Source organism: Oncorhynchus clarkii, chromosome 16 (genome assembly GCF_045791955.1).
Source record: "Oncorhynchus clarkii lewisi isolate Uvic-CL-2024 chromosome 16, UVic_Ocla_1.0, whole genome shotgun sequence".
Lineage (NCBI taxonomy): Eukaryota > Metazoa > Chordata > Actinopteri > Salmoniformes > Salmonidae > Oncorhynchus > Oncorhynchus clarkii.
The window spans coordinates 32520827-32542965 of NC_092162.1; the positions used below are offsets into that span (position 1 = coordinate 32520827).

The window sequence follows — 22139 nt, forward strand, 5'->3', positions numbered from 1 at the left end:
TCGGAAGGTGTTTCACCTGTGCTAGCCCAGGTGATATTTAAGAGTGGCTGGCTCAGTGCTCCAGTTGAGCTTGAGAGATGTTGGGAGAGCTACATTTCATGTCAGCTGAGGTGCGATTTTGAGCTCAACCTCTTAAGTTTGAAAGAAGACTCTTTTTCTTTTTACGCCCTATCCGAAGTTGTTGTGGGTTTTTCTTGTAGTTTGTCTTTTTGGAGGCAAACCTAGTGGGAATCCACGGTGGGTGTCTTACTAGTGGCTTTGCCAACTTTCAGTGGGAACCCACATGGGTGCCTTTCAGAAACCTTTTTGAACCCCTTTCTGTTTTGTTTTGGTTATCAAAGTCATTTTCGTTGTTAGTCCCCTTTCTGTGAGCGATATATTGAGTTTGTCTTGTGAGAACGTAACATCTCCTATCAGAGAGACTTGGAAAGCTGGATGTTATATGTATGTCTTACTGAAACGTGGCTGGATGATGATGCTATGCAAGTAGTACTCGGTGGATTCTCCATGCAGAGGCAGGATCGTACAGAGGCTTTGTAGAAGTGGCAAGGAGGTGTAGTGTTTTTAAAAATAAAAAAACAACTGGTGTGCTACTTCAAGTGTGAAGCAAATCTCTAGCTCTTTCTCACCTGATAAAGAATACCTCATGGTAAGCTGCAGACCCTTTTATCTACCAAGAGATTTCTCATCCGTAATTATCACAGCGGTCTACATCAAATCAAAGTTTATCCCACCCCAAGCCAACAACAAACACTCTGGCACTCAACGAACTGTATGGGCCTATAAACAAACAAGAAAAGGCTCACCCAGAGGCAGCGTTTCTGGTGTGTGGAGACTATAGCACGGGTAGAACCGTTCCACCTCACTTCTAGCAACATGTATCCTGCGCCACTAGGGGTGCTATGTGGCAGGGCTTGCAGACGATAACGGATTATAATAGGAAACCCAGCCATGCGATGCAGAACTCCCAAATTAGCTAACTGTATTTTATGCTCGCTTCGAGGAATATAACACTGTGCCTTGCATGAAAGCACCTGTTTTTTGGATGACTACTGTATGTGATCTTGCTCTCCGTGGCCCACATGAGCAAAACATTTAAACGGGTTAACAACCACAAGGCGGAATACCAGGGGGTGGTCTCAAAGCATGCGCAGACCAGCTGGCAAGTGTCTTCACAGACATTTTCAATCTCTCCTAGTCTCAGTCTGTAATCCCAACATGTTTCAAGCTAACCACCCTTGTCCCTGTTCCCAAGAGCTCCAAGGTAACCTGCCTAAACAACTGTCATTCTGCAGCACTCACATCTGTAATTATGAACGCCTTTGGAAGGCTGGTCATGGCACACATCAACACCCTCATCCCAGACACCCTAGACCCACTCCAATTCACATACCGGCCCAACAGACCCACAGATGACACAATCATTTCACACTGCCCTCTCCCACCTGGACAAGAGGGGAAATAACTATGTGAGAATTCTGTTCATAGACTACAGCTCAGCGTTCAACACCATAGTGCCCTCCAAGCTCATCACCAAGCTAGGGACCCTGGGACTAAACCCCTTCCCCTGCAACTGGATCCTGGATTTCCTGACGGGCCGGCACCAAGTCGTGAGGGTAGGCAACAACACCTCCGCCACGCTGACCCTCAGCACAGGGGCACCTCAGGTGTGTGTGCTTAGTCCTCTCCTGTACTCCCTGTTCACCCACGACTGCATGGCCAAGCACAAGTCCAACATCATCATCAAGTTTGCCGATAACACGACGGTGGTAGACCTGATCACCAACAGCGATGAGTCCGCCTACAGGGAGGAGGTCAGAAACTTAGCAGTGTGATGCCAGGACAACAACCTCTCCCTCAATGTCAGTAAGACCAAGGAGCTTATTGTGGACTATAGGATAAAGAGGGGATGTTGTGGAGCGGGGGGGGGGGGCTGTTTTGGAGTGGGTTGAGAGCGTCAAGTTCCTTTGCATTCACATCACTAAGGACCTAATCTGGTCCACACACACCCACACAGTCGTGAAGAGGGCACGGCAGCGTTTCTTCCCCCTCAGAAGGCTGAAAAGATTTGGCATGGGCCCTCGTATTCCCAGGGGGTGTCAGGAGGTGTGGTCATACTGTAGCTCCATTCTTGTGTATTTTATTTTATTCCACTTGTTACCATTTATTTTTTATTCTTAATTATAAGCGGACTGGAATTGTTTTACTATGGTCATACTACGGATCATTTAGCTAATTGATTTTGAGTTGTAGGACCTCTTTAGGTATAAAAAATAAAACTATTTGAAAAATTATTGAATTTGGCATTTACTACTACTGTATAGCCCAGAGAAACACATTGAATAACACATTCATAAATAGCAAAAAAGACAGTCAAACGTATCATAAGAAACATGGTTTTTAATTGTTTGTCCGATATCTAGGAGATACAAGAAAGCTCAGGAAATACAGTTGAAGTCAGAAGTTTACGTACACCTTAGCCAAATACATTTAAACTCATTTAATCCTAGTAAAAATTCCCTGTCTTAGGTCAGTTAGGATCACCACTTTATTTTCAGAAATGTCAGAATAATAGTGAAATATCAGAAGAATAGTAGAGAGAATGATTTATTTCAGCTTTTATTTATTTCATCACTTTCCCAGTGGGTCAGAAGTTTACATACACTCAATTAGTATTTAATAGCATTGCCTTTTAATTGTTTAACTTGGGTCAAACGTTTTGGGTAGCCTTCCACAAGCTTCCCACAATAAGTTAATTTTGGCCCATTCCTCCTGACAGAGCTGGTGTAACTGAGTCAGGTTTGTAGGACTCCTTGCTTGCACACGCTTTTTCAGTTCTGCCCAAAAAATGTCTATGGGATTGAGGTCAGGGCTTTGTGATGGCTACTCCAATACCTTGACTTTGTTGTCCTTAAGCCATTTTGTATTTGTATTTGTCCATTTGGAACAAATCTTTGCGACAAATCTTTAACTCCCTGACTGATGTCTTGAGATATTGCTTTAATATATCCACATAATATTCCTGCCTCATGATGCCATCTATTTTGTGAAGTGCACCAGTCCCTCCTGCAGCAAAGCACCACCACAACATGATGCTGCCACCCCGTGCTTTATGGTTGGGATGGTGTTCTTCGGCTTGCAAGCCTCCCCTTTTTTCTCCAAACATAACGATGGTCATTAGACCAGAGGACATTTCTTCATAAAGTACGATCTTTGTCCCCATGTGCAGTTGCAAACCATAGTCTGGCTTTTTTTATGGCGGCTTTGGAGCAGGGGCTTCTTCCTTGCTGAGATGCCTTTCAGGTTATGTCAATATAGGACTTGTTTTACTGTGGATATAGACAACTTTGCACCTGTTTCCTCCAGCATCTTCACAAGGTCCTTTGCTGTTGTTCTGGGATTGATTTGCACTTTTTGCAACAAAGTATGAAGTTGGTTACCAAGAAATGTGTGGTTGAAAAACAAGTTTTAATGACTCCAACCTAAGTGTATGTAAACTTCCGACTTCAACTGTATATACACTGCTCAAAAAAATAAAGGGAACACTAAAATAACACATCCTAGATCTGAATGAATGAAATATTCTTATTAAATACTTTTTTCTTTACATAGTTGAATGTGCTGACAACAAAATCACACAAAAATTATCAATGGAAATCAAATGTATCAACCCATGGAGGTCTGGATTTGGAGTCACACTCAAAATTAAAGTGGAAAAACACACTACAGGCTGATACAACTTTGATGTAATGTCCTTAAAACAAGTAAAATGAGGCTCAGTAGTGTGTGTGGCCTCCACGTGCCTGCATGACCTCCCTACAACGCCTGGGCATGCTCCTGATGAGGTGGCGGATGGTCTCCTGAGGGATTTTTATTTATTTTATTTGACCTTTATTTAACTAGGCAAGTCAGTTAAGAACAAAATCTTATTTTCAATGACGGACTAGGAACAGTGGGTTAACTGCCTGTCAGCTCGGGGGTTTGAACTTGCAACCTTCTGGTTACTAGTTCAACGCTCTAACCACTAGGCTACCCTGCCGCCCCAGATCTCCTCCCAGACCTGAACTAAAGCATCCGCCAACTCTTGGACAGTCTGTGGTGCAACGTGGCGGTGGATGGAGCGAGACATGATTTCCCAGATGTGCTCAATTGGATTCAGGTCTGGGGTACGGGCGGGCCAGTCCATAGCATCAATGCCTTCCTCTTGCAGTAACTGCTGACACACTACAGCCACATGAGGTCTAGCATTGTGTTGCATGAGGAGGAACCCAGGGCCAACCGCACCAGCATATGGTCTCACAAGGGGTCTGAGGATCTCATCTCGGTACCTAATGGCAGTCAGGCTACCTCTGGCGAGCACATGGAGGGCTGTGCGGCCCCCCAAAGAAATGCCACCCCACACCATGACTGACCCACCGCCAAACCGGTCATGCTGGAGGATGTTGCAGGCAGCAGAACGTTCTCCACGGCGTCTCCAGACTCTGTCACGTCTGTCACATGTGCTCAGTGTGAACCTGCTTTCATCTGTGAAGAGCACAAGGCGCCAGTGGCAAATTTGCCAATCTTGGTGTTCTCTGGCAAATGCCAAACGTCCTGCACAGTGTTGGGCTGTAAGCACAACCCCCACCTGTGGACGTCGGGTCCTCATACCACCCTCATGGAGTCTGTTTCTGACCGATTGAGCAGACACTTGCACATTTGTGGCCTGCTGGAGGTCATTTTGCAGGGCTCTGGCAGTGCTCCTCCTTGCACAAAGGTGGAGGTAGCTGTCCTGCTGCTAGGTTGTTGCCCTCCTACGGCCTCCTCCACGTCTCCTGATGTACTGGTCTGTCTCCTGGTAGCGCCTCCATGCTCTGGACACTACGCTGACAGACACAACAAACCTTCTTGCCACAGCTCGCATTGATGTGCCATCCTGGATTAGCTGCACTACCTGAGCCACTTGTGTGAGTTGTAGACTCCGTCTCATGCTACCACTGGAGTGAAAGCACCGCCAGCATTCAAAAGTGACTAAAACATCAGCCAGGAAGCATAGGAACTGAGAAGTGGTCTGTGGTCACCATCTGCAGAACCACTCATTTATTGGGGGTGTCTTGCTAATTGCCTATAATTTCCACCTGTTGTCTATTCCATTTGCACAACAGCATGTGAAATTTATTGTCAATCAGTGTTGCTTGGACAGTTTGATTTCACAGAAGTGTGATTGACTTGGAGTTACATTGTGTTGTTTAAGTGTTCCCTTTATTTTTTTTAGCAGTGTATATACACTACCATTCAAAAGTTTGGGGTCACTTAGAAATGTCCTTGTTTTTGAAAGATGAACTTCTTTTTTTTTGTCCATTAAAGTAACATCAAATTGATCAGAAATAGTGTAGACTTTGTTAATGTTGTAAATTACTATTGTAGCTGGAAACAGTAAATCTTTTAACGGAATATCTACAGTTGAAGTTGGAAGTTTACATACACTTAGGTTGGAGTCATTAAAACTAGTTTTTCAACCCCTCCACAAATCGAACCCACAAATGCTGATGCTCCAGATACTCAACTAGTCTAAAGAAGGCCAGTTTTATTGCTTCTTTAATCAGGACAACAGTTTTCAGCTGTGCTAATATAATTGAAAAAGGGTTTTCTATTGTTCAATTATCCTTTTAAAATGATAAACTTGGATTAGCTAACACAACATGCCATTGGAACACAGGAGTGATGGTTGCTGATAATGGGCCTCTGTTAGCCTATGTAGATAATCCATAAAAAATCTGCCGTTTCCAGCTACAATAGTCATTTACAACATTATTAATGTCTACACTGTATTTCTGATCAATTTGATGTTATTTTAATGTTCAAAAAATTTGATTTTCTTTCAAAAACAAGGACATTTGTAATTGCCCCAAACTTTTGAACGATAGTGTATATATTTATTTTTACTCGTAATTTGGGTAGGCACAAAACTACCTTCATACTTCAATTTATTTAGTTTTTTCAAGGGTCCTAGTTTCCTTCATACGAGGCCTGTGACACTTGTGCGGGTCAGAGTAAAACGTAGATGATCATCGTATTCGTGAGAATCTCCATTTTCCACAGTGAGGTCACATTAGTTTGTAGCCCAAACGGTTCGGAAGCTACAAACAGAAGTTAGCACATCAACGGTATCGACTTCAGACGAGTCCCTTGCCACTTGTGGTGATCAAAACGGAGAACACCTTCATGTACCTGAGAGTCTCCCCTTTCCATAGTAGTTTGTATGTCAAACTGTTTGGACTCTACAGATGTTTTAGTGAGAAGACAGATTTTCAGGATGTCACTTTTGACTGCAGATGCGGAAGTGAAACATTGGCAGATGCAGTGGATTGAGATGCATCCAAAGCAAACAAACATATTTCTACCTTAAACTGACGGATTTTAAATGTTTTTTTTTTTATAATGTTACTTAGATTGACACACCGTTGCATCAATCGACTCAAGTGGGTTAAATTCTTTATTGTTGGGAAGGGCTCATAAGCAAGCATTTCATGGTAAAGTCTGCACCAGTTGTATTCGGCGCATATGACAAATACAATTTGATTTGATTTGAGTTAACCTGAATCTTTGCTACTACAGTATATACGCCCAGGCACGAACCTGCTCTGTAAGGGCAGCTGGAGAACAGTAGGAAAGCACCTCTTTTGCCAGCACAAAAGACTCTTTGATTCCCCCTTTTGACACAAGCAATAGGTGAAGACCCCTTTCCCTGCTTTGATGTGAGTCCCAGCCTCTACCATAGCGTAGTTTCCAGATGGCGAGGGCAACAATGGGATACAGCCAGCACGTTGGACCAGATCCACCTCTTTCATCCCAAACCCCTATCATTCCCAAACCCCTCCCCCTGACCTTGGTTGACCTTAGGTGCCCCTCCACAGCTCCACCCTCCCTTTAGGTCTCACTGATGGCTCCAGGGTGAAGTTCCCCAAGGTACAGTAGAGACCTAGAATCAGCTTCCCCTCCTCCAAGCCTAACCTTAACCATTAGTGGGGAAATGCAAAACTGACCCAAGGTCAGTGTCTAGGGTAGGTGTTCCCCAACTTTTTTCGTCCACGATCCAGTTTTTTTTTTTTTTTATTTTTTTTTTTTGAATTTTACCCCTTTTTCTCCCCAATTTTGTAGTATCCAATTGTTGTAGTAGCTACTATCTTGTCTCATCGCTACAACTCCCGTACGGGCTCGGGAGAGACGAAGGTTGAAAGTCCTCCGATACACAACCAACCAAGCCGCTGCTTCTTTAACACAGCGCACATTCAACCCGGAAGCCAGCCGCACCAATGCGCCGGAGGAAACACCGTGCACCTGGCCACCTTGGCTAGCGTACACTGCGCCCAGCCCGCCACAGGAGTCGCTGGTGCGCGATGAGACAAGGACACCCCTACCGACCAAGCCCTCCCTAACCCGGGCGACGCTAGGCCAATTGTGCGTCGCCCCACGGACCTCCCGGTCGCGCCCGGTTACGACAGAGCCTGGGCGCGAACCCAGGACTCTGATGGCACAGCTGGCGCTGTAGTACAGCGCCCTTAACCACTGCGCCACCCGGGAGGCCCCACGATCCAGTTTTGATATCTGAAAGTTCTCATGACCCCAACCACAAAATAAATTGTAATTAAAAGCCAAAGTTTACTTTTTTATTTGGGGCTATGGCAGGCAATTGCAAAACATTCTAACAGTATTTCTGATTGTTTTCTCAACTCACGATCACATACTTTTAATGTGGAGCTATACAGCCAATTGCAAATGAGTCTGACATTATCTCTTATCTCACCACCGCTGATGAGATGGGTGTGCTTGGTGCATGTTGCATCGGAGCTTCTCAAAGTCAGGGGGTGTGGTCAACAGTGCCCTCCTCATCACTGCTGTCACATCCAACCTGGATCAATATTTGGTTTTAATGCAGACGAGACCACTGCTGAATCCAGCTTCACACAGATATGAGCTGACGAAGGGCACCATGGGCTCTCAAGTGGCGCAGCGGTCTAAGGCACTGCATCTCAGTGCAAGAGGTGTCACTACAGTCCCTGGTTTGAATCCAGACCGTATCACATCCGGCCGTGATTGGGAGTCCCAAAGGGCGGCGCACAATTGGCCCAGTGTCGCCCGGGTTTGGCAGGGGTAGGCCGTCATTGTAAATAAGAATTTGATCTTAGCTGACTTGCCTAGTTAAATAAATAAAAAAAAGTTTTAATGCTCTGAAGGTATTCCCTTTGAGTCAGTAACCAAAACTCCTCCGTAATGACCCGTGAATGCTTAGACTGCAGCATTCAGTCACATGACAGCACGAAAGGCTACACTTGACTGTTGCACTTGAATCATTCCGATTGAAGCGCATCAGTCAAGTGCGGCCTTTTCCCACAAATTTTATCGTTTAGTTTTCAACAAACATCATTTAGATTTTTAAGGGTAACCACATTACAATGATTTTGAGATACAACGATAAAAAATAAAAAAACATTTTGGGGGGGATTTTGGAAATGTTCCTGCGTCCCCATTTTCATATCAGGTGACCCCATGTGAAACAGGAGACCCATAGTTTTGGAACCACTGGTCTAAAGGCAATTTCACACTACTCCTTACCAATGCATGTCCGGCCGTCTGTGTGCAGGCGGGTGCCTGGGTTGCATTCGCAGTAGAACGAGCTTCTGGTGTTGACGCATCGGTGGTGGCAGCCTCCATTGTGGACCTGACACTCGTCAACATCTGTGGCCAAGAAATGACAAAGAGCAGAGGGTGAGAAACATACTGCAAATAATATACAAATCAGTGTGATCGCTGTACAGTGTACTGTAGTGGAAGAGCTCTCGCTATACAGTGTATTGTAGTGGAAGAGCTATCTCCTTACAGTGTATTGTAGTGGAAGAGCTCTCGCTATACAGTGTACTGTAGTGGAAGAGCTCTGCTGTACAGTGCATTGTAATGAAAAAGCTCTCTCTGTACAGTGTCTTGTAGTGGAAGAGCTCTGCTGTACAGTGTACTGTAGTGGAAGAGCTCTCGCTATACAGTGTACTGTAGTGGAAGAGCTCTGCTGTACAGTGTATTGTAGTGGAAGAGCTCTGCTGTAGAGTGTATTGTAGTGGAAGAGCTCTGCTGTACAGTGTATTGTAGTGGAAGAGCTCTCGCTATACAGTGTATTATAGTGGAAGAGCTCTCGCTATACAGTGTACTGTAGTGGAAGAGCTCTGCTGCACAGTGTATTGTAGTGGAAGAGCTCTGCTGTACAGTGTATTGTAGTGGAAGAGCTCTCGCTATACAGTGTACTGTAGTGGAAGAGCTCTCTCTGTACAGTGTCTTGTAGTGGAAGAGCTCTGCTGTACAGTGTATTGTAGTGGAAGAGCTCTCGCTATACAGTGTACTGTAGTGGAAGAGCTCTGCTGCACAGTGTATTGTAGTTGAAGAGCTCTCTCTGTACAGTGTATTGTAACGGAAGAGCTCTCGCTATAAAGTGTACTGTAGTGGAAGAGCTCTGCTGCACAGTGTATTGTAGTGGAAGAGCTCTCTCTGTACAGTGTATTGTAGTGGAAGAGCTCTGATGTACTGTGTATTGTAGTGGAAGAGCTCTGCTGTACAGTGTATTGTAGTGGAAGAGCTCTCGCTATACAGTGTACTGTAGTGGAAGAGCTCTCGCTGTACAGTGTATTGTAGTGGAAGAGCTCTGCTGCACAGTGTATTGTAGTGGAAGAGCTCTCTCTGTACAGTGTATTGTAGTGGAAGAGCTCTGCTGTACAGTGTATTATAGTGGAAGAGCTCTGCTGTACAGTGTATTGTAGTGGAAGAGCTCTCGCTATACAGTGTCTTGTAGTGGAAGAGCTCTGCTGTACAGTGTACTGTAGTGGAAGAGCTCTCGCTATACAGTGTACTGTAGTGGATGAGCTCTGCTGTACAGTGTATTGTAGTGGAAGAGCTCTGCTGTACAGTGTATTGTGGTGGAAGAGCTCTCGCTATACAGTGTATTGTAACGGAAGAGCTCTCGCTATAAAGTGTACTGTAGTGGAAGAGCTCTGCTGCACAGTGTATTGTAGTGGAAGAGCTCTCTCTGTACAGTGTATTGTAGTGGAAGAGCTCTGATGTACTGTGTATTGTAGTGGAAGAGCTCTGCTGTACAGTGTATTGTAGTGGAAGAGCTCTCGCTATACAGTGTACTGTAGTGGAAGAGCTCTCGCTGTACAGTGTATTGTAGTGGAAGAGCTCTGCTGCACAGTGTATTGTAGTGGAAGAGCTCTCTCTGTACAGTGTATTGTAGTGGAAGAGCTCTGCTGTACAGTGTATTATAGTGGAAGAGCTCTGCTGTACAGTGTATTGTAGTGGAAGAGCTCTCGCTATACAGTGTCTTGTAGTGGAAGAGCTCTGCTGTACAGTGTACTGTAGTGGAAGAGCTCTCGCTATACAGTGTACTGTAGTGGATGAGCTCTGCTGTACAGTGTATTGTAGTGGAAGAGCTCTGCTGTACAGTGTATTGTGGTGGAAGAGCTCTCGCTATACAGTGTATTGTAACGGAAGAGCTCTCGCTATAAAGTGTACTGTAGTGGAAGAGCTTTGCTGCACAGTGTATTGTAGTGGAAGAGCTCTGCTGTACAGTGTATTATAGTGGAAGAGCTCTCGCTATACAGTGTATTGTAGTTGAAGAGCTCTCTCTGTACAGTGTATTGTAGTGGAAGAGCTCTGCTGTACAGTGTATTGTAGTGGAAGAGCTCTGCTGTACAGTGTATTGTAGTGGAAGAGCTCTCGCTATACAGTGTACTGTAGTGGAAGAGCTCTCGCTGTACAGTGTATTGTAGTGGAAGAGCTATCTCCTTACAGTGTATTGTAGTGGAAGAGCTCTGCTGTACAGTGTATTGTAGTGGAAGAGCTCTCACTATACAGTGTACTGTAGTGGAAGAGCTTTGCTGCACAGTGTATTGTAGTGGAAGAGCTCTGCTGTACAGTGTATTATAGTGGAAGAGCTCTCGCTATACAGTGTACTGTAGTGGAAGAGCTTTGCTGCACAGTGTATTGTAGTGGAAGAGCTCTGCTGTACAGTGTATTATAGTGGAAGAGCTCTCGCTATACAGTGTATTGTAGTTGAAGAGCTCTCTCTGTACAGTGTATTGTAGTGGAAGAGCTCTGCTGTACAGTGTATTGTAGTGGAAGAGCTCTGCTGTACAGTGTATTGTAGTGGAAGAGCTCTCGCTATACAGTGTACTGTAGTGGAAGAGCTCTCGCTGTACAGTGTATTGTAGTGGAAGAGCTATCTCCTTACAGTGTATTGTAGTGGAAGAGCTCTGCTGTACAGTGTATTGTAGTGGAAGAGCTCTCACTATACAGTGCATCACAGAAGCCCTGCTCTCGCTATACAGTGTACTGTAGTGGAAGAGCTCTGCTGCACAGTGTATTGTAGTGAAAGAGCTCTGCTGTACAGTGCATTGTAATGGAAAAGCTTTCTCTGTACAGTGTATTGTAGTGGAAGAGCTCTGCTGTACAGTGTATTGTAGTGGAAGAGCTCTGCTGTACAGTGTATTGTAGTGGAAGAGCTCTCGCTGTACAGTGTATTGTAGTGGAAAAGCTCTCTCTGTACAGTGTATTGTAGTGGAAGAGCTCTGCTGTACAGTGTATTGTAGTGTAAGAGCTCTGCTGTACAGTGTGTTGTAGTGGAAGAGATCTGCTGTACAGTGTATTGTAGTGTAAGAGCTCTGCTGTACAGTGTATTGTAGTGTAAGAGCTCTGCTGTACAGTGTATTGTAGTCGAAAAGCTCTCGCTGTACAGTGTATTGTAGTTGAAAAGCTCTCGCTGTACAATGTATTATATTGGAAGAGTTCTTACTGTACAGTGCACCACAGAAGCCCTGCTCTCGCTATACAGTGTATTGCAGTGGAAAAGCTCTGCCTAAGCCCCAGAAGCCCTACAAGCTTCTTATAGAGAAGCCTTAGACACACAGAGGAATCAGCAAGAAATACAGTCGCATGCCAATCTCATCGGGGCCAGGTGGTAACAGGAGACAGATGGACAAAGGCCAGAACAATTAGCAAAGCAAGCATTGGAGGGCCAGTAAACACACACACACACACACGCACACACACACACACACACACACACACACACACACACACACACACACACACACACACACACACACACACACACACACACACACACACACACACACACACACACACACACACACACACACACACACACACACACTCACACATTCACACAAAACCAGCCAGTCTAACGACAGACGACCTGAGAAAATTCCATCAAAAGTTAGAAAACCTATGGCATTTTGACAACCAACCACTACAATGGAGTATATCTATCCCATTTATTTCAACAAAAGTTAGCATTACTCCCTGGATCAGGAATGGCAATGGAAAATGAACATAGGGCCCATCCAAGCCTCCTCAAAGGCTGTAAACATGTCATCCAGTTCCTCTCCATAAGCTTGATCTATCCTTAACAGGTTAAAGGTCAATGATTCTCTATGCCTCTATTAAAACTTTATCCAGGGGCCTCTATGACATTAGGTGTCCGTCAGGGACCCGTATGAAGGTCCTCTATTTTGGATAATACTTCTTCAAAAAGCACTACCATGGGACAATACATGCTCAGCACAAACCTGAGCCTATCAACAACATAACAGTTTCTTCCCAGCACAGTGGATATTGCTCTATAAGCTAACCTTTAATGGAGCCACATATATACAATCAACAAGACACACGTGGCAGCAAACAGCAGTCACGACAAGTACAGTATGTCTCTGTTGTTGACTTTATCAAAGCCATCAAGTGACATTTTCTAAGTAAGACGAAAGCTTATTCTCCATTTGGGGTTTCTGAAGAACAAACATGTTTTCCTCAGTTTCTTTGATAAACAGACATTGTTCCACAATGTCAAGCAGCATTCCATAACGACACTGACACGCATTACTGTTATCATTTCAAGACACTGTGGTCACGAGGCTTGCCTTTCAAGCCTATGAAAAACCATCTGACATGCAGACATCCACTAAACTTCCAACGTCAACATGACCAGAGAGCACCAAAACAAAACCATGAAAGCCAGAACAAGAAATAGAAGGTATTTGGCTTTTGACACAAACGTTGTTAAACTCAGATGTCCTCTGTTGTTTTTGCATCTGGTGCTATATTAGGGTCCATGTGGGGGCATGTGCCTGAATGAGCCACCAGAGGAATGTATAAAAGGCAAAAGGAAGGGTCTGGCTTTGGCCCAGGAGTGGAGAGTGGCCCAGTGGCCATTAAAACTGGGCAGTGTGATAAGCAGTAAATGCCTGGTAATCAGCCGGGGATTTAGTGTGTATTGTATTGTTGATCGTACCAGTGGATTTATCTCGGTAGCATGAGGGGTTTGGAGTGTTACAGCAACACTCAATTTATTTATCGAGAGGAGGGAAACATTTGAAGATTTTGTTTGTGTGTCAGAGCAGAGAGTTGGCCAGCGGTATTTATATAATGTACATATGCGGGAATAACTGCACTTCATGAGGCACTGGGCCAAATAGCCTAATCAAGTGTTGTGTCTGGGTGAGGTCAAGGTCGTCAGTTCAAATGATCTGAAAGTCCATTAACAGACAAAACAAACTGTTTGTAAATCAAATGTCTTTATTTACGAAGCTGTCCCTTTCATCCTCAAATTGTATTTTCATCCTCAAATTGTATGAACCCCAGACACATTCCACGTTCCCAGAAGCAGCTGTTCCCAAACGCATCTGTTCCCAGACGCAGCTGTTCCCAGACACATTCCATGTTCCCAGATGCAGCTGTTCCCAGATGCAGCTGTTCCCAGACGCAGCTGTTCCCAGACCCAGCTGTTCCCAGACACATTCCATGTTCCCAGGCGCAGCTGTTCCCAGACGCAGCTGTTCCCAGACGCAGCTGTTCCCAGACGCAGCTGTTCCCAGACACATTCCATGTTCCCAGACGCATCTGTTCCCAGACGCAGCTGTTCCCAGACACATTCAATGTTCCCAGACGCAGCTGTTCCCAGACGCAGCTGTTCCCAGACGCAGCTGTTCCCAGAGACAGCTGTTCCCAGATGCAGCTGTTCCCAGACACATTCCATGTTCCCAGACGCAGCTGTTCCCAAACGCAGCTGTTCCCAGACGCAGCTGTTCCCAAACGCAGCTGTTCCCAGACGCAGCTGTTCCCAGACGCAGCTGTTCCCAGACGCAGCTGTTCCCAGATGCAGCTGTTCCCAGACACATTCCATGTTCCCAGACGCAGCTGTTCCCAAACGCAGCTGTTCCCAGACGCAGCTGTTCCCAGATGCAGCTGTTCCCAGACACATTCCATGTTCCCAGACGCAGCTGTTCCCAAACGCAGCTGTTCCCAGACGCAGCTGTTCCCAGACGCAGCTGTTCCCAGACACATTCCATGTTCCCAGACGCAGCTGTTCCCAAACGCAGCTGTTCCCAGACCCAGCTGTTCCCAGACACAGTCCATGTTCCCAGACGCAGCTGTTCCCAAACGCAGCTGTTACCAGAAGCAGCTGTTCCCAGACGCAGCTGTTCCCAGATGCAGCTGTTCCCAGACACATTCCATGTTCCCAGACGCAGCTGTTCCCAAACGCAGCTGTTCCCAGGCGCAGCTGTTCCCAGGCGCAGCTGTTCCCAGGCGCAGCTGTTCCCAGATGCAGCTGTTCCCAGACACATTCCATGTTCCCAGACGCAGCTGTTCCCAAACGCAGCTGTTCCCAGACGCAGCTGTTCCCAGATGCAGCATGTAAATGCTATAAGGATTTGAAAATGTTACTACTTCTCACAGCCAAGGGACAATTTACTGCTGGAGGGTCTGACTGGATGGAGAGAGTGAAAGCAAAAACACAGAAATTTGTGGAACGACAAGAGATGTAAGCAGAAGGACGCCACGATGAATCTTAGAAATTAAGGGTGCAGGGGTCTTAGTTTCATTGCTTTAACAGTCAGGAGCCAAACAAAGAGTCATGCTGCGTTTAGATGAGGGATGCAAAAAAATGTCCTACCAGTCGGGATATCAGGACAAGAAAGCAAAAAAGAAAATGATGGCAAAAGCAAGCCAGCACTACAGTATGCGTTGCTATGGTGATTTCAGTAAACACACATCCGGTAGAGGACAACACTATGGCAGAGGGCAAAAGTTGAAATATTTTAACTCTGGTGGCAAGTCCCATCTACCGTGGCGGCTGACGGCATTCACCGCCAGCCAGCCTCAATGGCATTTACAATCGTTCTCTCATTGAAAACAATGACATCTGATTTGCCGTCTACCGTCTACCTCGTACCATGTAAAAGCAGCATTACTCAAAGTGAAACACTCATATTTCAAGTGAATGACACATTACCAACTGTATATGTACAGTATACAGAAACCAATTATGGTTAAGAAGAAAAATAACCAAATAACATCATGGTTCTTCCCAAATGACTGTTTTCACATATGTAGATAATGCTATGGCGCTGGAGATAGAAACTATGAGGTTGAAAAGTGCTGAAATATTGCCCTTTAACAGTGATGGAATGGGTGGCCTTTCTTGATAAACACAAAGCAGTGCCAGACCACCCCATGGGGTGCTGTAAGGTAGAGGGTAAGGTAGGGTGTAAGAGCACTTGACTGCAGCATTGATTAGAGGTCAGTCTCTCTCTGAAGAAGGAAGGCAGACTTGTCCAGACAGCTCATCAGACAGTCAAGCACACTCTCTGAGGCTGCCCATGATAAAAGGGCCTGATTGCACTCAGGACTTGGTAGTACTCCTGTGATGATGATTAAAGGCCTGCCTATTCTCCTCCATGAGATAAATAATTATGTCTGACCCCCGGTTGGCCACCAAACTTAAATGGCCAGCAGCCTCTCTGTGATGATATACTGTACAATAGGCGCTACTAATGTATTTCTCACTGCGCTGGCAACCATATTAACATTCTGTTGGCAAGATATCTGGGTTGCAAATCATTGTCTTAAGGGGGTAGGCACTTTGACATACGATATGTTTCTTACCCCAACGGGCAAAGGCATCCGTCATTTTTTTAAGAGGGAGGTTAACAGCGTTAACTTTTTCATTCACATTACAACTGAACAGAATCTGGTCTAAGCATCAGCTCCACAACCTTATATCCTCTTGATAATTACAGGGTGAAGCATGAAGGTGAAGATTACTCTCGTATGAAACGATGGCAGACAAAATGGCCGTTCACGGGTCGTGAACATTGACTCCACAACAAAGTGGGGAGTATGCATTTCAATTTGAAAAATAATCATTGTTTCATCAATCATGCTGCTTTGAGGCATTTTATTAAGGCTGTTCCTGTATGCAAGACGTGGCATGTTTTCATAGGACACTGCCAACAAGGAGATAAAATCCAAAGCCACATCAACACTGATGGAAAGCAGGGATTCATGAAACATGCCACGCAGACTTCACACACTGGCAAGCACACACTGGCAAGCTCTCACAAGCACGCACACTCAGGTGCGTGCGCACACACACACACACACACACACACACACACACACACACACAATCCAACCTCAGAATTTTTATTAAAGCAGGAGAATAAGGAACAGAAAACAGCCCATTTCCATCAAAATCTGTTCTCTCTGGGCGCTACAGTAACGCACTGTGTATTTGCTTAACTGTGTCTGTGCAGAATAGCCTCCAGTTTCAGTACATTAAAGAACATTATATTACACTGTATACAGTACATAGTCTACACATTTACATTTACAGTGTATACAAAGTGAGCCTCCCAAACAGCGTACTAATCGAACACATGCAGACACTACAGGCTGATGAGGACCCCCCTGACAGATCTGCAAAGAATCTTGACAAGAGGCTCAATTGACACACTGTGTGTGTGTATGAGGGTGCGTGTGCGAAAAGAGCCAGTGAGTTCTACAACCACCTAAAAGGAAGCGATTCCCAAACCTTCCATAACAAAGCCCTCACCTACAGAGAGATTAACGTAGAGAAGAGTCCCCAAACAGATCCTACAGAGTCTCAGTACAACAACACAATTAGACCTAACCAAATCATGAAAAAACAAAAAGACAATTACTTGACACCAGAGCAGCCGGAAAACATGTGGTGAGACAGCATTTGCCCCAATGCTTTTTCATCTGGTGTGGCGCTGTCACACTACTTTGAAAACACTGAACGCGTTTACCAGACATACTACTTAATTTCAGGTCATAGAAAAACTTTGAAAAACATTTTGCAATGGAAAAGAAAGCAGGTTTTTCTTACTGGACAAGTTACATACAGCATCTCTCCCAATTTTAGCTTGTTCGCCTCAGTTTTGCCTAGTGGATGCAACCCTCTCCCTGTCATTTCACGTGGTAACCCCCACGCTCACTGCGACAGGTGAATTCACTTGTCAGTCACAGTGGTCTCCTAGCTACAGCCTACAGAGCCTCATCAACCACACCTCTTAACAACTAGTTTAGCTGCACAAACACCTTGTTGTTTAACTTGATTTCTTTCTTCGCTCACACTCCTCTCCCGTCTGTAGAATCTGACTTTGTGGCTGTGATTTAGTGGAAACCCTCCTCTCCTGTCTGCTTGTTTGCTTACCTCATGAGAGAGTGAACACACATGTTCATGGAAAACAAGGTGGGTTAATAAAAGCAGTTAATAAAAGCAGTCATCCTCTAAAAACATGGGTGTCAAACTCTGGCCCGTGGGCCAAATTTGGCCCGCGGGGTAATTATATTTGGCCCGCGAGACAATACCAAATTACTACTAGAGCTGGCCCGCCGGTATTATACAGCGCATTCACCACTAATACTACGAATCCCATAATGCTCTGCTGTTTTCGCGCGCCAATCAGGACAGGACCCAGAAACGCTCTCTCCTCTGTGACAGTAGTCATAGCAACATAGACGCTACAACTGTCAGCGAGCTAACCCTTCCCAAAAATGGCGAAAAGAAAGGCAGAAAACAGGAGCTTTCTGGACAAGTGGGAGGCAGAATATCTGTTTACATATGTAAAAGACAAACCTGTTTGTCTTGTTTGTGGAGTCAACGTGGCTGTAAGTAAGGAGTACAACATTAGACGACACTATGAAACAAAACACCATGACAAATACAAGGACCTGGACATGACTCAAAGGAGCCAGAAAGTAGAGGAGATGAAAAGAAGTTTGGTTTCACAACAGAATATGTTTAAAAAAGCCACATCACAAAGCGAGGCTGCTGTAAAGGCTAGTTATATAGTGGCAGCAGAGATCGCAAAATCAGCCCGGCCCTTTAATGAGGGAGAGTTCATGAAAAAGTGCATGATGAAGGTTTGTGACCTCGTATGCCCAGAGAAAAAACAAGCATTTTCAAACGTGAGCCTGAGCAGGAACACAGTAGCTGATCGCACATGTGATCTTGCCACCAATCTGTATGACCAGCTGATGGAAAAGGGAAAAGATTTTGTTGCGTTCTCCCTCGCTGTGGATGAGAGCTGCGACGCATCTGATACTGCTCAGCTGTCAGTCTTCATCCGTGTAGTGGACTCAAATCTGTGTTTTACGGAGGAGCTATTAGGATTCAAATCAATGCATGGCACAACCACAGGAAAGGAAATATTTGAGGAGGTTTCCAAATGTGTAACTGAAATAAAGCTGCCGTGGGATAAACTCGTTGGATTAACGACAGATGGTCTAAATCACTGCCAGTTTAAATCTTTTCTGGAGGAGTGTGGTTCGGAATACGCAGACGTGCCGTATCACACAGAGGTGAGATGGCTAAGCAGAGGAAAAGTACTGAACAGATGTTTCGAGCTGCGTGAGGAAATATGTCAATTCCTGGAAACCAAAGGGAAGGATACAGCAGAACTCCGGGAGCAAAAGTTCCTGTGTGAGCTGGCCTTTCTCTGTGACATCTCGAGCCATCTCGATGCGCTGAACCTGCAGCTTAAGGGGCGGGGGCGCATCATCACAGACATGTACGCTGCAGTGAGGGCCTTCAAAACTAAACTGTGCCTGTGGGAGAATCAGATGCTGCAAGGAAACCCTTGCCATTTTCCCTGCTGCCAATCCATAAAAGCGCAGATTTCTACCGCCGTGTTCCCATGCGCACAGTTTGCTGAAAAACTCAGTGTTCTCGCCGCTGAGTTTAGCCGGCGATTTGCCGACTTCGATGCCCAGAAATGGGCTGCTTAGTTTGAACTGCTTAGTAATCCCTTCGCAGTTGATGTGGAAAATGCACCAACCAACATCCAAATGGAGCTGATTGAACTCCAGTGCAACGACACGCTGAAGTCAAAGTATGATGCTGTGGGCGCCGCACAGTTTCCACGGTTCATCCCTGACACAATGCCTCAGCTCCGCACCCAAGCTGCTCAGATGCTCTCCATGTTCGGCAGCACTTATCTATGCAAGCAACTTTTCTCCTCGATGAGGATGACCAAAACAACTCACAGGAGACGTCTGACTGATGAACATCTTCGCTCGATACTGAGGATTTCTTCAGCTCAGAGCTTGAGCCCAGACATTGATGAACTAGCATCCAAGAAGAGATGCCAGGTATCTGGCTTGGGCACATCAGATTAGACCAGTGTGCAATAATTAACGTTTTCTTTATGCACTTTTTCTTGCTACAAGGCATGGGCTTGAATGGTTGATTGATTTATTATCATTTTATTTGTAAAATTATTAGCCAGTGGAAAAAGTTTATTTTGGTATTTAAATCAGAAGGCTGCAAATAGAAAAGAGGCATACGATTTTTATTTAAATTTTATTTATTTAATAAATGAATGCCATTGATGTGTTTTTTCATTTGAAATTCGATTTTGCATGTCTCCACTATTAAATTATATATTGTATGGTAATAAGCGATGCTTGTTCCATATTCAATGTTAAAGCAAAACTTGTTTGGGTCCATATTAAAAGGTTAATTTGTTCAATGTTGGCCCGTGACTTTGTTCAGGTTTTACATTTTGGCCCACTGGGTATTTGAGTTTGACACCCCTGCTCTAAAACTAGCTAGAATGTTCTAATCTATAGCTAGCTAAGAAAACGACTAACGTTAGCTTTAGAGTAGCCTAGCTGAATAGCTAGCTAGCGAGCTAACATTAGCTAACTAGGTTGATGCAATCATGCAGCCAGCCGCTAACATTCACAATTTAGACTTGAATAAATGTGTTTGGCACAGGATAAAGAAGATGAAATGATCTCCTGCTGCTACCCAAGGTCAAGGGAGACTGAAGTTCCTGAAGAGGTTAGTCAGTCAACATGGGGGACTAGTATGAAGAAAGCATGAAAATGTATGGATAAGACCTGCTAAATGTCTAAAAATTAAAATGTAAAAATGTTAGTCCAGTAATGTTCCAGTAATATAATTGTATTTCCACTACAGGTGATTAATCACTATCGTTGGTGGCGCACATGTGTCTTAAAATTAAAAAACCTAACAATTCTGCCACAGAGCAGTTTACACAAACAATATGAACACATTTGTTCAACCATAACAGATGGATGGCTAATGCAGAAAGAGAGAATTGACCATAATGTTCACAAATACAGAGAGAGGCAGCTATCATCAGTTTTTTTCTACAAGCCAGTGCATAGTGATACCTACTGATATGAACTGGTAATGCAGGTTTGGTTAGAATAGAGCGCAGTAGAATGAGTGACATGCCGTAAAATCTACTTCATGAAAAGGGGGGTATTATTTTCAATTAACATTTTGAAAGTACTTGATTTAGTGATTGAATATATGGATTTTACAGGCAATCAGTTCCTACGGTGAGTGCTCAGGTTGAACCAACCTCTGGTGGGCCATCAACCTCTCAAAAACCTCTACCTCAATGTCATTACGACAAAGGAAATGATCGCGGACTATAGGAAACAAAGGGCAGAGCACGCACCCATTCACATCGACGGGGCTGTAGTGGAACGGGTCAAAAGCTTCAAGTTCCTCAGTGTCGACATCACTAAGGATCCATCATGATCTACACACACCAACACAGTTGTGAAGAGGGCACGACAACACCTCTTCTCGCTTAGGAAGCTGAAAGGATTTGTTATGGGCCTCAGATCCTCAAAGTTCTACAGCTGCACCATTGAGAGCATCTTGACTGGCTGCATCACATCTTGGTATGGCAACTGCTTGGCATCCGACCGCAAGGCGCTACAGAGAGTATTGCTTACGGCCCAGTACATCACTGGGGCCGAGCTACCTACTATCCAGGAATTTTATACCAGGCGGTGTCATAGGAAGCCCCTAAAAATGGTTAAAAAAAACTCCAGCCACCCAAGTCATAGACTGTTCTCTCTGCTACCGCATGGCAAGCAGTACCGATGCTCCAAGTCTGGAACGCGCCATGTTCTCATATGTAGACACTGATATTGTGCTGGACATAATGATATGAGGTTGAAAAGTAGAGGAATTTATGTTTAAAGACATTGTAACTATTCTTTGCATAACGCTCTGCCCTGATATAATAGTTCACTAAACTACAGAGTATGTTGTCCGTGTAAGTTGTCTCTGGCTCTTTTGATATCAGATTCAGAATGGGTTTGTGGTAGTTTGAAAGGGTTTGATCGACCTTAGGCAAGGAGTGTTTCCAATTCACATGACCCGACATGAAAAACCCAGTACTTTAGTCATAGCACAGATGAAAAAGGAAAATACACAAAAAAGTATGTGGACACCCTTCAAATGAATGGATTTGGATATTTCAGCCACCCCCATTGCTGTCAGATGTGTAAAATCGACCACACAGCCATGCAATCTCTATAGACAAACATTAGCAGTAGAATGGCCGTACTGAAGAGCTCAGTGACTTTCAAAGTGGCACCGCCTTTCCAACAAGTCAGTTTGTCAAATTTCTGCCCTGCTAGAGCTGCTTCAGTCAACTGTAAGTGTTGTTATTGTGAAGTGGAAATGTCAAGGAGCAACAACGGCTCAACCACGAAGTGGCAGTCCACACAAGCTCACAGAACTGGACCACCGAGTGCTGAAGCGCGTAGGCCGGTTGCAACACTCACTACCGAGTTCCAAACTGCCTCTGGAAGCAACGTCAGCACAAGAACCTTTTGTACTTCAACTATTTGCACATTGCTACAGCACTGTACTGTACATAGCCATAATATAACATTTAAAATGTCTCTATTCCTTTGAAACTTTCATGAGTGTAATGTTTACTGTTAATTTCTGATTGTTT

The 22139-nt window shown here is 44.7% G+C and overlaps 1 protein-coding gene across 1 annotated transcript in view; it reads right to left on the reverse strand.

Annotated features, from left to right (window-relative positions):
* Positions 1 to 22139, reverse strand: part of LOC139367562 (multiple epidermal growth factor-like domains protein 6) — a 110519-nt gene that overhangs the window by 83773 nt on the left and 4607 nt on the right. Inside the window, exon 2 of the mRNA XM_071105814.1 lies at positions 8596 to 8718. Within this exon, the coding sequence (XP_070961915.1) occupies positions 8596 to 8718 (123 nt within the window). The remainder of the gene's footprint in view (positions 1 to 8595; positions 8719 to 22139) is intronic.